Raw genomic sequence first — 11,642 nt, 5'->3', positions numbered from 1 at the left:
ACATATTATATATTTATTATACACATATTATATTTTATTAGTTGGATAAGTGATAAATTAAAAATTAATTTATTATTTTAATTAAATTAAACTATTAACATTAAAAATAATATTCTTTTAAGTAGTAGGGTCAAATAAGGAAACTAGTGTTGTCGACTAGTAAACGCCCACGTGTCTATAGTTATCGTGCACCCAACCCCGACAACAACCCTAGAAGCAACCGTTACTTCTAATATTCTGAATCTCTCCGTTTTAATTTATTTATTTTATATAATTTGATATAAAATATAATAATTTATTAAAAAATATCTATAATCTTAATTTAAAGATTGGTAGAATATATCAAAATATATGTATAATTTTAAGCTTGTTATGTGAAGAGTCAGATTCAAACATATTGCCATATGAAGAATTATAATTAAACATATCATAAGTTGCTAAAAACAAAGTTAATGTCAAGTGAAAAATTAGAATAAAAGAGTTAACAAATATATATATTTCTTCTTCTTGATACATAAAATCAATATCATACTCACTCATAGGTGGAGTATGTGGAGGCAGTGGCGGAGCCAAAATTTTCAATAAGGGAGTTCAAAATCTAAAAATATAGATACACGAAGTAGTCGAAGGGATTTCAACATCTACTATATATACCTAAAAAATTATTGTAACCATGTATAAATCATATAATTTTCCTTCTAAGGGGGTTCGGATGAACCCCTTATAATAGGGTGGCTCCGCCATTGTGTGGAGGAATAACATATATACAGATCTTTTTATATTGTTATTTTATTTATAACAACTAAACGGAATCTAAATATGAAATGTCATTATACTTAAATAACAACATTTTACTTTAATAGTCAAGAAATTTTCAAACAAACGTTGCTACTCTAATAAGGTATCCTTCATTTTTTTGTTTTTATCTTTTTCATCATTTTCAACATACATACACGTATGAATACTAATCTTTTAATTGGACCATAGAAAGTCAAAATATAAAAATTTAAAAAGAAAAGGCGACTACGTAAGCAAGTATCCAAAATTCATATACCCCTAACTACTAAGTAAAAAACTATATAATATACAACTTCTTTCTCAACATTATATTTCCCCTACAACTTTGGAGCTTAAAAGAAATATAGTATAACTTTGATCCATCATTTTTTTCTTGATTTCCAAATATGAGTACTTTGACAACTTCTTTTCTTCCATCACTTGAAAAAGAAAATTCTCTTTTTGTTTACACAAGAAGAAGAAGAAGAGGACACTCCAAAAAGAGCCAATCTATTGTTCCGGTAATTGCTCGTAGCTAACATAATTTTTTTATTATTATCTATCGGATTTTGCTTGTTTAGCTATAGAAGTTGTCAGTCACTAATTCGTATATACATATTTAATTATTTGTATTAATGTACGTGATTGATGATCTTAGGTGGCAAGGTTATTTGGACCATCAATATTTGAAGCATCAAAGTTGAAGGTTCTTTTTTTAGGTGTAGATGAGAAAAAACATCCAGCAAAGCTTCCAAGAACATATACACTTACACATAGTGATATTACATGTAAACTCACTCTTGCTGTCTCTCAAACCATCAATAACTCTCAGGTAATTTTTGTAATATACGATAGTAGTTGAGTTTACAGTTAAATATTAAGGAAGAATTATTTGGGAGACCCTTGTAGTTGGCTCAGATTGTTCAATTGGACCCTTCTACTCACTTCTTAGTAGTTTTCTACAAAATTGTACAATTATGGTCTCAAATTTAGTTAATTTGATTGTTGAATCTGATTTTACTTTACCATGTTTGTCTATCTCTAGTAAAATATAGGGTAGTCTGGTGCACAAAACATCTCATGTTAATAGAGTTTGAGAAAGGATTGCATCCCAAAGGATGTGATGCTGACTGTCTACCCTAATGCAAGCATTAGTGGCGACTAGAAGTAGTACTTGATCAATTCATGACTGATTTTTCTTTTTGATGTGCAGTTAGAAGGATGGTATAATAGATTGCAAAGGGATGAAGTGGTTGCAGAATGGAAGAAAGTTAAAGGGAAGATGTCCCTTCATGTTCATTGTCACATTAGTGGAGACCATTTCTTGTTAGACTTTGTTGCTAGGCTCAGATACTATATTTTCTGCAAGGAACTCCCCGTGGTAAGTTTTTATAGCAAGTCTGATATATACGGTTAAAGTAAAACATAATACATAAATGTACTCTTTAACTTGACCTCAACTGACATCTACGCCCTCCAACTTTGAGTGTGCATAAGTAGACACTTAAATTTGTATAAAGTTAAACAAGTAAACACATGTGTCCTATGTGGCAATTCACTATGACACCCTAAGTATATTATACCATCGTAGGACATGTGTATCTACTTGTTCAACTTTATACAAGTTTAATTGTCTTACTTAAATTAAACTATTCGTGTAAAAAAATCTTTATATAATCAGTATATATAACTTACACTATTCTTTTTGAATATGTTCTAGGTTTTGAAGGCATTTGTTCATGGAGATGGAAATTTGCTAAAGAATTATCCAGAGTTGGAAGAAGCTTTGGTTTGGGTATATTTTCACTCAAACATACAAGAATTCAACAAAGTGGATTGTTGGGGTCCTTTAAAAGAAGCATCTTCACTATCTTCTACTACTACTTATTCATCATCTAGTGAATTAGGTGAGACTCAAATGGATAATACAAGCAATTGCAATTTGGATTTACCACAACCATGTCAAGGGCCTTGCACGTGTTGCTTCCCCTCAACAAGGAAAATCTAAAGAGAGTTTAATATTGAGAATGTTGGAGTATTACACACAGGGGCTTTTAACTAGCTTAGTGAATCAATTGAAATGCTTCTGTATTGGTCTACAAACTTTACAAGATTGATGTATTTTACTGTCATTGTATGTTAGGACTAGAGAAAAAAATATTAGTAGTATTTTTTTATTCTAAATGTAAATATCAAGTGTCCCTTGGTTAAGAACAAAAATAGCCATTTGGGGATTGTGCACCAAATTGCCCTTCTATCACTTTATGTTTACTCAAACACTTCTAAAAAGCACAGTAACTCAATTGCATTCCACCTTTCAGAATCATCTCAGTAATCAGTTTGTAGCAATAAATCAGAATGGGAAGAAACAGAAAAGAAAAACCTTATTTACAAGAGATCAAAAGTTCACGTAAAATTGGAAGTTTACGAAAAAACTCTCTCCCTCCCTCTCTCTCTTATATTACAGAACGCCCGAAAGATGTTAATGAGGAATAAATAACATCTCTAACTGTACACTTTTGATCTATTCACAGAATAATCACTCTGAAGTCTAATACATGCTATTGAAAGATGATGGATATCAACGTCGGTTACAAGTATCTCTCATCAAACAGATCAAAGCGCTCCTCTTCACTGCTTGTGCTTCGTGAGAAAACAACGTTAAGGGGTAGTCAGAAATAATTACAACGGAGTCACCTAATCTGTGTTCTGCCGAAAGAAGATGCCCCAATTTCAGACTCGGTGTTCTGCATAGACAATTTCATTCACATGTGAGATGTCGTAAAATGCTAAGATGCAAAATAAGTTTGTAAGTTAACTATAACTATCCTTTTACAGATGTTTTACCTGAGATTTAGGAGAAGGGAAGACATTCCAGAACCGAAGTGTTTCATCTCCTGCTCCGGTCACAATCATCTGCAAAGATGATACTACCAGTTAGAAACATAAGAGCAGAGAAAATAAAGCTGCTGCAGCTGCAACTAAGTGACAAGTACACAGAAATAAATAGTAAAGATTAACTAGTTTATCTTAGCTACCTGTCCATCTGGAGATATGGCAAGATATAAGACTCTATACGTATGGCCAGTCAGAGTAGCTATCTGCGATAATAAAGAAAAATTAACACAGAATGAAGCTAGTACAACATGATATGTCTAAAAATAAATGTCTCTTTTTTTCATATACTTTTGTCCTGGAGAGTAACATTTTGAAAACTTAAGTGAAATACCTTGGTCATCGTAGGATACCTCCAAAGTATTATTTGATTTTGTGAGTAACCATGAGTACTGACTAATTCATTTGCGTTCTTCGACCACACAAGATTGCAAACCTGACACAATATCAGATGAGTTAGTACATCTTAGTAGCCATATTTAGTGGCCTTTGTAAATCTAAAAATTCAAAACGACATGTTTACATGTACAAGTATTTCACACAATCCTGTAATTTTTTTGTAACCCTCGCCCCCTCTTTCCCTCTCTCATTTTCTTTTGCCCTCCCTTCTCTCATTCATATTCAAAGATTTCTGAAATTTCAGCAACTCTTCCAATTGTTTAGCTGTTTAGGAACTATAACGCAATCAACAGAATGTGTGTAACTGAAAAAAAAAAAAAACCACTTGATATTGTGTTCCAGAGCTTTGAAAACTTCTCAGGTTCTGATGTGCATTTGTCTCTAATGTTATACCGGTAGGAGGGCCTATACTATCGACAACACAATTATAGTGCTATTTGTCTTGTCCACAAACAAAATTGATTTGTGGGGAAGGTCGTAGAGCAGGAAATTTGAGACAAACAAGGAGACAGGAAGAGGATGGGCGGGGGAGGTAAAGAGGAAGGTTATGATGGTTTGATTAGTCCAATAGCAATGTGTAAGAAATAAATTCAAGGACACCTCTCCCTTGAGAAAAAAGGAGGACTGGATAAGCAGGATAAAGTGTAGTAACAGAAACAACCCTAATGTTGTCATTCACATACAAGATAATTAAAACCGAGTATTAGAAATGACAGAGTGATGTCCACATTACTGTTCAGCGAATCAATTAGAAAGGAAGAACCTAGTTTTGAATGGTTTAAAATGTTCTTGGAGATCACAACGTGATGACCTGCTAGGTAAGCCATGGTAGTGACAACAGTTTCAATCCCAGCTAAAACAAAGGTGAGCCCACTTGCTCCAACCTTAGTACACAGCATTAACTTGGCAACCTGTGCTGTGGGGTGAAAGAGTTGCCCGATGAATTAAGTTGAAGTGCATGCAAGCTGACAGGATGGATGTATGCGCGCGAGGAAGTGTAAGATTTAAGCAAATTTCGCACACGGAGGTGAATAAATTCTTGAGAAACCAGAATTACCCTATGAATATAATAGACTTTACTGGCACACTTTGTTCTTCAAAAATTAAAAATCAAACTAATTTCTAATCCAAATGCAATGGAATTATCAGAAAGGAAGTTGAAGGGATTGATAGTTCTTCTGATCACATAACTTAGACGGCATAGTATTGTCTTTCGGAAGATAGATAAAATTTACTGTCAGGTGTGATTTATTTAATAACCAAAGCATGATCTAGACAGGAAGAAATCTAAAAGAGGTAATTCGATATATGTAATCATAGGGAAATACCTGACTGCCAGTGTCCATGCAGCTGAGGTGTGTATTAGTGGTTGTGTTCCAGAATCGAATGCATCGATCAGCTGTGCCACCACCAGAAGCTAGAAGTCCGTGAAGATGGGGGGACCATGCAATCGCCTTTACAGCAGCAGTATGCTCACAGTATTTTAATATAGGTTGTGTTGAATGGTTGTTCCACACGAAAAGCTGGTCATGAAGATTTATATGAGAAGCTGTAACCAAGAGCTTAAGGGAAAGAAAAGTATCATCTAGCAAGTATCATGATAAGAACAACTTGATTCTGGTAATTAACCACATACTCTGTTATCATTTCCACCAGAAGCTAATTCACGGCTATCGGGAGACCATTTGAGCCCACAAACCTGAAAAGAAGTAATTGCTTATCAAGATGCAAGCAGAAGTAAAACAAAAAATCTGACAAGAACGACTTAAATAATGAGAAGCAAGAAGGAAGTCTGACCTCTGACTTGTGACCACTTAGCTTACTGACATAATCATCTTGAGCTCGTATGTCACGCTGAAGAATACTCTTGTCCCGGCTTCCTGAAGACAACTGGGAGGAGCTCCAAGATAGTGCACCAACTCTTAAACGATGTCCCTCCATTGTTCTTGTCATCTTACCGTGAGAGGCATCCCATAACTATGCCAAATGAGATTCAAACATCAGTTAACTGCATAAACAGAGAAGGAACTACAACATAATCCTATATTCTTCATCCAATAGAGAGGTTCTAAATAATTTTTCATGTCAAATAGAAAACTGATTTCCACATGCAATAGATTGTGCATGAAACAACAACATACCTAGTGTAATCCCACAAAGTAGGGTTTAGATTGTGCATGCAACAACATAAATAAAGAAAAATAAAAACCCAATTTATAACAGTGGTGGAGCTAATGTTAGCTTTAGGATGCCCAAATTCATAGGATAGAGAAGAAAATGAAAAGAAACAAGAAGTGTATGGAACAACAACCAGGATAACAAGCCTAAGCATTCAAATATTTTTTTCCATGGAATTTATCTTGAGTCGCAAGGTTCGTTTGTGATAGCCTTCGTTCATAATATACCACAATATGACAACTTCACTACGAATGTATTGAAAAGTTTTCCTTTTATATCTATAGGAAAACTTGAGATACAAATTCCAAATATTTCTAAGAGAACAGCCTCACAATCTCTTCAAGTTTTATGCTACTTTATTTTGTTGGAAAAATTAGCTTCTAGAATTAACATATAGAGAGAAGATCGAGATACAAATCAATTTAGTGAGATTAAAGCATTTTATGTATATTACAGTACCACCAGTGCTAGGACAAACAGCTTTTTATTTATTTTGATAAGGTGTTCAGAGAGACTATGCTTTTGACACAAGGATGTGCAGTTCTGTAGTACTGGACCTAATTAACAGAAAAAATCTAAAAAAATTCGAGAATAAGTGATTGGCCCCTGTTAACAGTTGCTCTTTCATATAAGAACACAAAACCAGATGAACAAAATAAGCATACCAGACCTGAACTTTCCCATTACTTGTTCCAACAGCAAGATGTGTACCTCGCTGAGCCCACCCAACTGAAGTAACATTATCATCATTTTCCAAGTCGCACAACTTCACTACCTGCAGTAGGCATTCAACAGAAACAATTGTGTTTATCAGATAGATGCATTAGTCTAGCAAAAGTACATAAATATCTCCATCAACGAAAAAGTTAACGAAGGCAAAAGACTCACCTTGCCATTAGATGCATGCCATAAATATACAGAGCTCCCCAATCCCACAGCTAACACATTCTGTGAAGACCAGTCCACAAGATTCAGATAAAAGTCGTCTTGCAATGCAGGGGCATCCAGTACCTAGCAAGAACCCACACAAGCACCATCATCAGCCTTCTCACACGGTAACAAAAATCCACCACCTCAAAAAATAATAACTTTATTGAACCCTAAAACAGAGAATATTCAAGAACCCAAAACCAAGAAAAGAGGAAACAAGGTGGTGATATGGGCGGCCGCAGAAAGGACTAGCATATAATAATAAGCGTAATTCCTACTCTACAACCTACCATGAGCTCACACTAAATGTTCTAGCTCGAACTTAAGACGCCCAAATTCTACACTTCACTATCCACACAAACATCCTACTAATAATTATCATCCGAAAAACTGAAAACAAATTACTCCCTCCGTCCCAATTGAAGTGTTTATCTTTCTATCTCCAGTAAGTTTTCCATTTCCGACATCCTACCTAACAAGTTTAAGATCACAAGATTTAAAGAACTACACACATCAATAATTTATGACTACAAGATTCAAAAGTCTCTTTTATTTCTTAAACTCCATGTTCAATCACAGGATTCAAATGTCTCTCTTTATTATTAACTAGTCACACTAAGACACTTAAATTGGGACGAAGGGAATACCTTATAAGGCGATTTTGGAACTTTCCGGGGAACCTTAACAGGACTAGTACTAACACCACGTATCTGGTCATCAAACTCAAAAGGCAACAAAGAATTCAACCTTTGTCTTGTCTCCGTCTTATACCTAAAAATATTACAATTGGGTCTCTTCAAATTCCTCCCATTCCCACGAACACCCTTCTCCGGTGTGACCGGATTCACTACATTTCCCGAATCAGGCCCAAACAACGCAGTACGAAGAAGAGAAGTATACCCATTATTAGAATCCTCCGTATTAGAAGACTTAGGCGACAATGGCAACCCAAAAAGCGCAAAATTAGATGAAGTTCTGCTAGGAATGAAACGGTCACTGTAAATTGAACGTGAAGGGGAAGGATGATATGAATTGAAACCAGGGATTAAATTATTATTGTTATTATTAGTCTTAGATGGAGTTCTGGGGTTGAAATTGGAATTGGGATCAAAGGGTGTTTGAGAGTCTGTGGAATTTGAGTTGGGGTTCTCCATAGATGATTCTTGAAAACCCTAGAAGATGATGATGATGAAGATGAACAGCGAATTTTTTTTCTTTTTTTCTTTTTTTTTGGGAATAGTTTTTTTCCCGGGAGAAATAGCAAGAGAAGTTGAGGTTTTGCGGGAAATTTTATGGGTCCCATTAAGTGTCACAATAATTATATATATTTTCTACTTTGTTATGAATGTACAACAACTAACAATATAATAGCAAAACATGGGTTTTCTTATTAGGGAAAAAAAGTTGAGTTGACAAATTTTATTTTTACCAAAATTGGTAAATTGCAAGCTAATAAGTTTTTATTATTTTTTTACTTTTTTTTTTTTGCGTAAACTTTCTCATGTTTTGTTTATTTAAATTTAAATATTTTTGGAAAATGTTTTCAAATAGATTATTTTTCTTAAATTTAAGGAAAATGACTTTTCTACGTGAAGTAATTAAGAAAACACTTTCAGAATTCTCTTTCAAGCTCACCATTCCGACTCATGTTGTGGGATCCAACCTTGACCTGATAAATGACTCCCAATCTTGATCCGAAACTCCACCTCGACTCAGGAGCCTCTTGAATTGGGGTTTAAAATTGCATCCTGAGTCAAAAGTCTCGATAAAGAGTTCGGTTATGATCAGCAACGAGAGTCGGATTTCGAATCGGAAGTTGGGTCTCAAGTTTGGATAGGCATTGATAGGTTGAATTCTGAGTCTCGAATTGAGGTACAAAGTCGTGTTTTGGGTCGGGGTCATAATTCGAGACTCAACCTGACTCTTGACCCCAATTCTGACCTAGGATCCGATTCCCAATCCCAGTCCTAATTCATTATAAGTAATATTTATTAATTATTTAAAATGTAAATTTTTGTACAATAATATTAAGAAATATCTAATTTAAGGGTAAAAAAATTGTTCAATATTTAATGTAATTCAATATTATTTCCTACTGAATTAGATAGAAGGCTAAATCAACATTATTTTTCTTGTTTTGACAAGTATTTTCCCACTAAAACATAGATTATGTTTCCATTGAAATTCCTTCAAAAACATATTCATCTTCAAAATGCATATAAGCAGACAAATATATCCCTATTACAAATCAATTTTTTTCTATAACCATGATACGTCAGGTTACACGTACCTCGATTATAATATTATCAAACAATAATAATCAAGAACATGACAAATGCAGCAACCAACATAGCAACAAATGCAGAATTAGAAGTACTAATCCCAGAGGCAGCAGATGAACCCTCTTTAGCCTGTAGAACGTTAACCGCAACCTTCATCCCTTGTTCGCAGTGATTATTAACTCCACAAAAATACCATTTTTTCCCCGGAGTTTTCAAATCAATCACATCATTTCCCGAAGTTAAGGGTTCAACATTAGCACCTGGTACACAGCTCTGGAAGGCAGCTAGATCTGCTTTGTATACATTGTGTGCTCCTTCCTTGTACTTAAATACTGCATCCAAAAATTAAACGAGTTTAACTTTTATATACGAACTGTGTAAAAAATGTTTTACACAATTATGTCGCTTCAAAACCTGTTACATGTAATATTATTGGCAAGCATAGTTTGATAACGTACGTGTAGGCTGGGCATATGGTCAAAATCGAAAAAACCGACCGAACCGTTTTTTTTTTTTAATTTTGGTTTCGGTCTATTTCGATTTCAATTTTCAATATTTCAGTTTTTCGGTTCGATTTTTGGCACAAAAAAAATCGGTTAACCTAAAAAACCAAAATTATATATATATATATATATATATTATTTACACCCCTCGTACATGTACACATGATATGTAACTAGGTAAGTACTCTACTTCTTTCGCCCCAATTAATTATGTGATGTTAATTAATTGAATATTGAGTTTCAGAAAGAAATCTTTTTTTAAAAAAATTGTAATATATATAATAATTTTTAGATATTTGTGTTGCTATATCAATCATCTCATTAAGCTTAAAATAAAAAAATTAAAATTAAATTATTTTTAAATATAAAAAAAATAAAAAAATACTGAAACAAAGAAAAGTGTGCCACCTATTAGAACAAAGAAGCTATGTAACATACTATAACAATAGTTACAACTACAATAAGTAATTTTTTTTTTTTTTAAATCTGCTCTCAGGCTAGCTAAAAAATAATTACACATAATCCTTCATAAAAATTAAGTGGAATTAGTATAAAAAAAAATAAAGTAAATTACTAGTACTTGTAACAATAAATTAAAGCGATTATAAAATATCCTGTTAATATCACTATCACTACAATAAAAGAGATATTTAGTGGTAATAATTTTTTTAATATTGTCATATAAACATATTTAGCGATAATTGAATTAATATCATTATATTCATAGTCATTAAAGCTTTTTTTGCGTAGATATAAAGTATTGGCTATAAATATCTTTATATATTAATTATTGCCTCTAAATATAACAACGACAATAATATTATTATCACTAAATAACTGTTGCAAAATCTTTTATTTGTTATAATAATCTACTTTTATATATCCTTAAAAAATGAAGGCATAACCTGAGTTACACAGACTCTTTCACTTTAGTGTTGCACCCGTGCCGAATTCTTCAAAAATATACACTCATTATCATTTTTAAAGAGTCCGAGCAACATAGGACATAACACAGAATATTATAGGAAGAGAGTAAATAACATACTGAGTTTATCTCCAACATGAAACTCTTTACTCTCAGCCCATGCATTGTAGTCAAATTTGAGTTTCCAACCTTGATCATCCCCAACCAAATGCTCAGTTGCCATAATTGGAACAACAACCATGTTAATAATAATAAGTGCAACCAACAAAGCTTTCAAAGCCATTTTGAAATATTGTTTTTTGAAAGTTTTCTTTGTTGATAGAATATTTGTTTTGAAGGATTGCATGTTTAGAAGCATATTTATAGGATGTTAAAATTGGGAAGACAGCCGGCTAATAAACGGCAAGGCTACTTTGCTTCGGGCGTTTATAAGCTATCGTATTATTTGTTGTTGTTATTATATTCTTTCATTTTTATTGTGTTTAACTCTCATACATGTTTTGATATGCTTTATATGAATCGAGGGTCTATTGAAAACAGTCTTTCTACTTTTATAAGATAAGAGTAAGACTATATATACATTACCCTTCTCACAAGGTTGCTGTCTTTCTTTCAATACTTAATTTAGTGTCAAGTTAAACTACATCATATTTACGGCAAAGATTAAAAAAATTATTTATAATAATTAGGGGTGTGCGTCGATCGGTTCGGTTCGGTTTTATGTATTATCGGTTCGGTTTATCAGTTTTCAAT

The 11,642-nt window shown here is 33.3% G+C and overlaps 3 protein-coding genes across 4 annotated transcripts; 1 reads left to right on the top strand and 2 right to left on the bottom strand.

The window, feature by feature from the left end:
• The first annotated feature begins 1,112 nt into the window (after positions 1-1,112).
• On the top strand, positions 1,113-2,917 carry LOC125863168 (protein STAY-GREEN homolog, chloroplastic-like). Its single transcript, XM_049543335.1, has 4 exons — positions 1,113-1,298; positions 1,436-1,609; positions 1,991-2,158; positions 2,498-2,917. The coding sequence occupies exons 1-4, from the start codon at positions 1,185-1,187 to the stop codon at positions 2,783-2,785; spliced, it is 744 nt and encodes a 247-aa protein (XP_049399292.1). The 5' UTR covers positions 1,113-1,184; the 3' UTR covers positions 2,786-2,917.
• A 290-nt stretch (positions 2,918-3,207) lies between these two features.
• Positions 3,208-8,421, bottom strand: LOC125863166 (protein FIZZY-RELATED 2-like). Of its 2 annotated transcripts, none has more exons than XM_049543332.1 (10): positions 7,827-8,421; positions 7,138-7,260; positions 6,920-7,024; positions 5,869-6,048; positions 5,708-5,770; positions 5,400-5,594; positions 4,007-4,108; positions 3,816-3,878; positions 3,625-3,714; positions 3,208-3,524 (listed from the first exon to the last, which is right to left on the bottom strand). In XM_049543332.1, exons 1-10 carry the CDS (start codon positions 8,331-8,333, stop codon positions 3,471-3,473), a joined length of 1,482 nt encoding a protein of 493 aa, XP_049399289.1. In that variant the 5' UTR covers positions 8,334-8,421; the 3' UTR covers positions 3,208-3,470. The 2 variants fall into 2 exon arrangements, with proteins under 2 accessions (XP_049399289.1, XP_049399290.1); XM_049543333.1 differs by having other exon boundaries at positions 3,209-3,524; positions 3,625-3,693.
• Positions 8,422-9,485: 1,064 nt separating this feature from the next.
• On the bottom strand, positions 9,486-11,172 carry LOC125862882 (blue copper protein 1a-like). The gene is made up of 2 exons (XM_049543005.1): positions 11,010-11,172; positions 9,486-9,793 (listed from the first exon to the last, which is right to left on the bottom strand). Exons 1-2 carry the CDS (start codon positions 11,170-11,172, stop codon positions 9,486-9,488), a joined length of 471 nt encoding a protein of 156 aa, XP_049398962.1.
• Positions 11,173-11,642: the final 470 nt, after the last annotated feature.

Source organism: Solanum stenotomum, chromosome 4 (genome assembly GCF_019186545.1).
Source record: "Solanum stenotomum isolate F172 chromosome 4, ASM1918654v1, whole genome shotgun sequence".
NCBI classification, from domain to species: Eukaryota; Viridiplantae; Streptophyta; class Magnoliopsida; order Solanales; family Solanaceae; genus Solanum; species Solanum stenotomum.
This window is presented reverse-complemented; position numbering and strand designations above follow the sequence as displayed.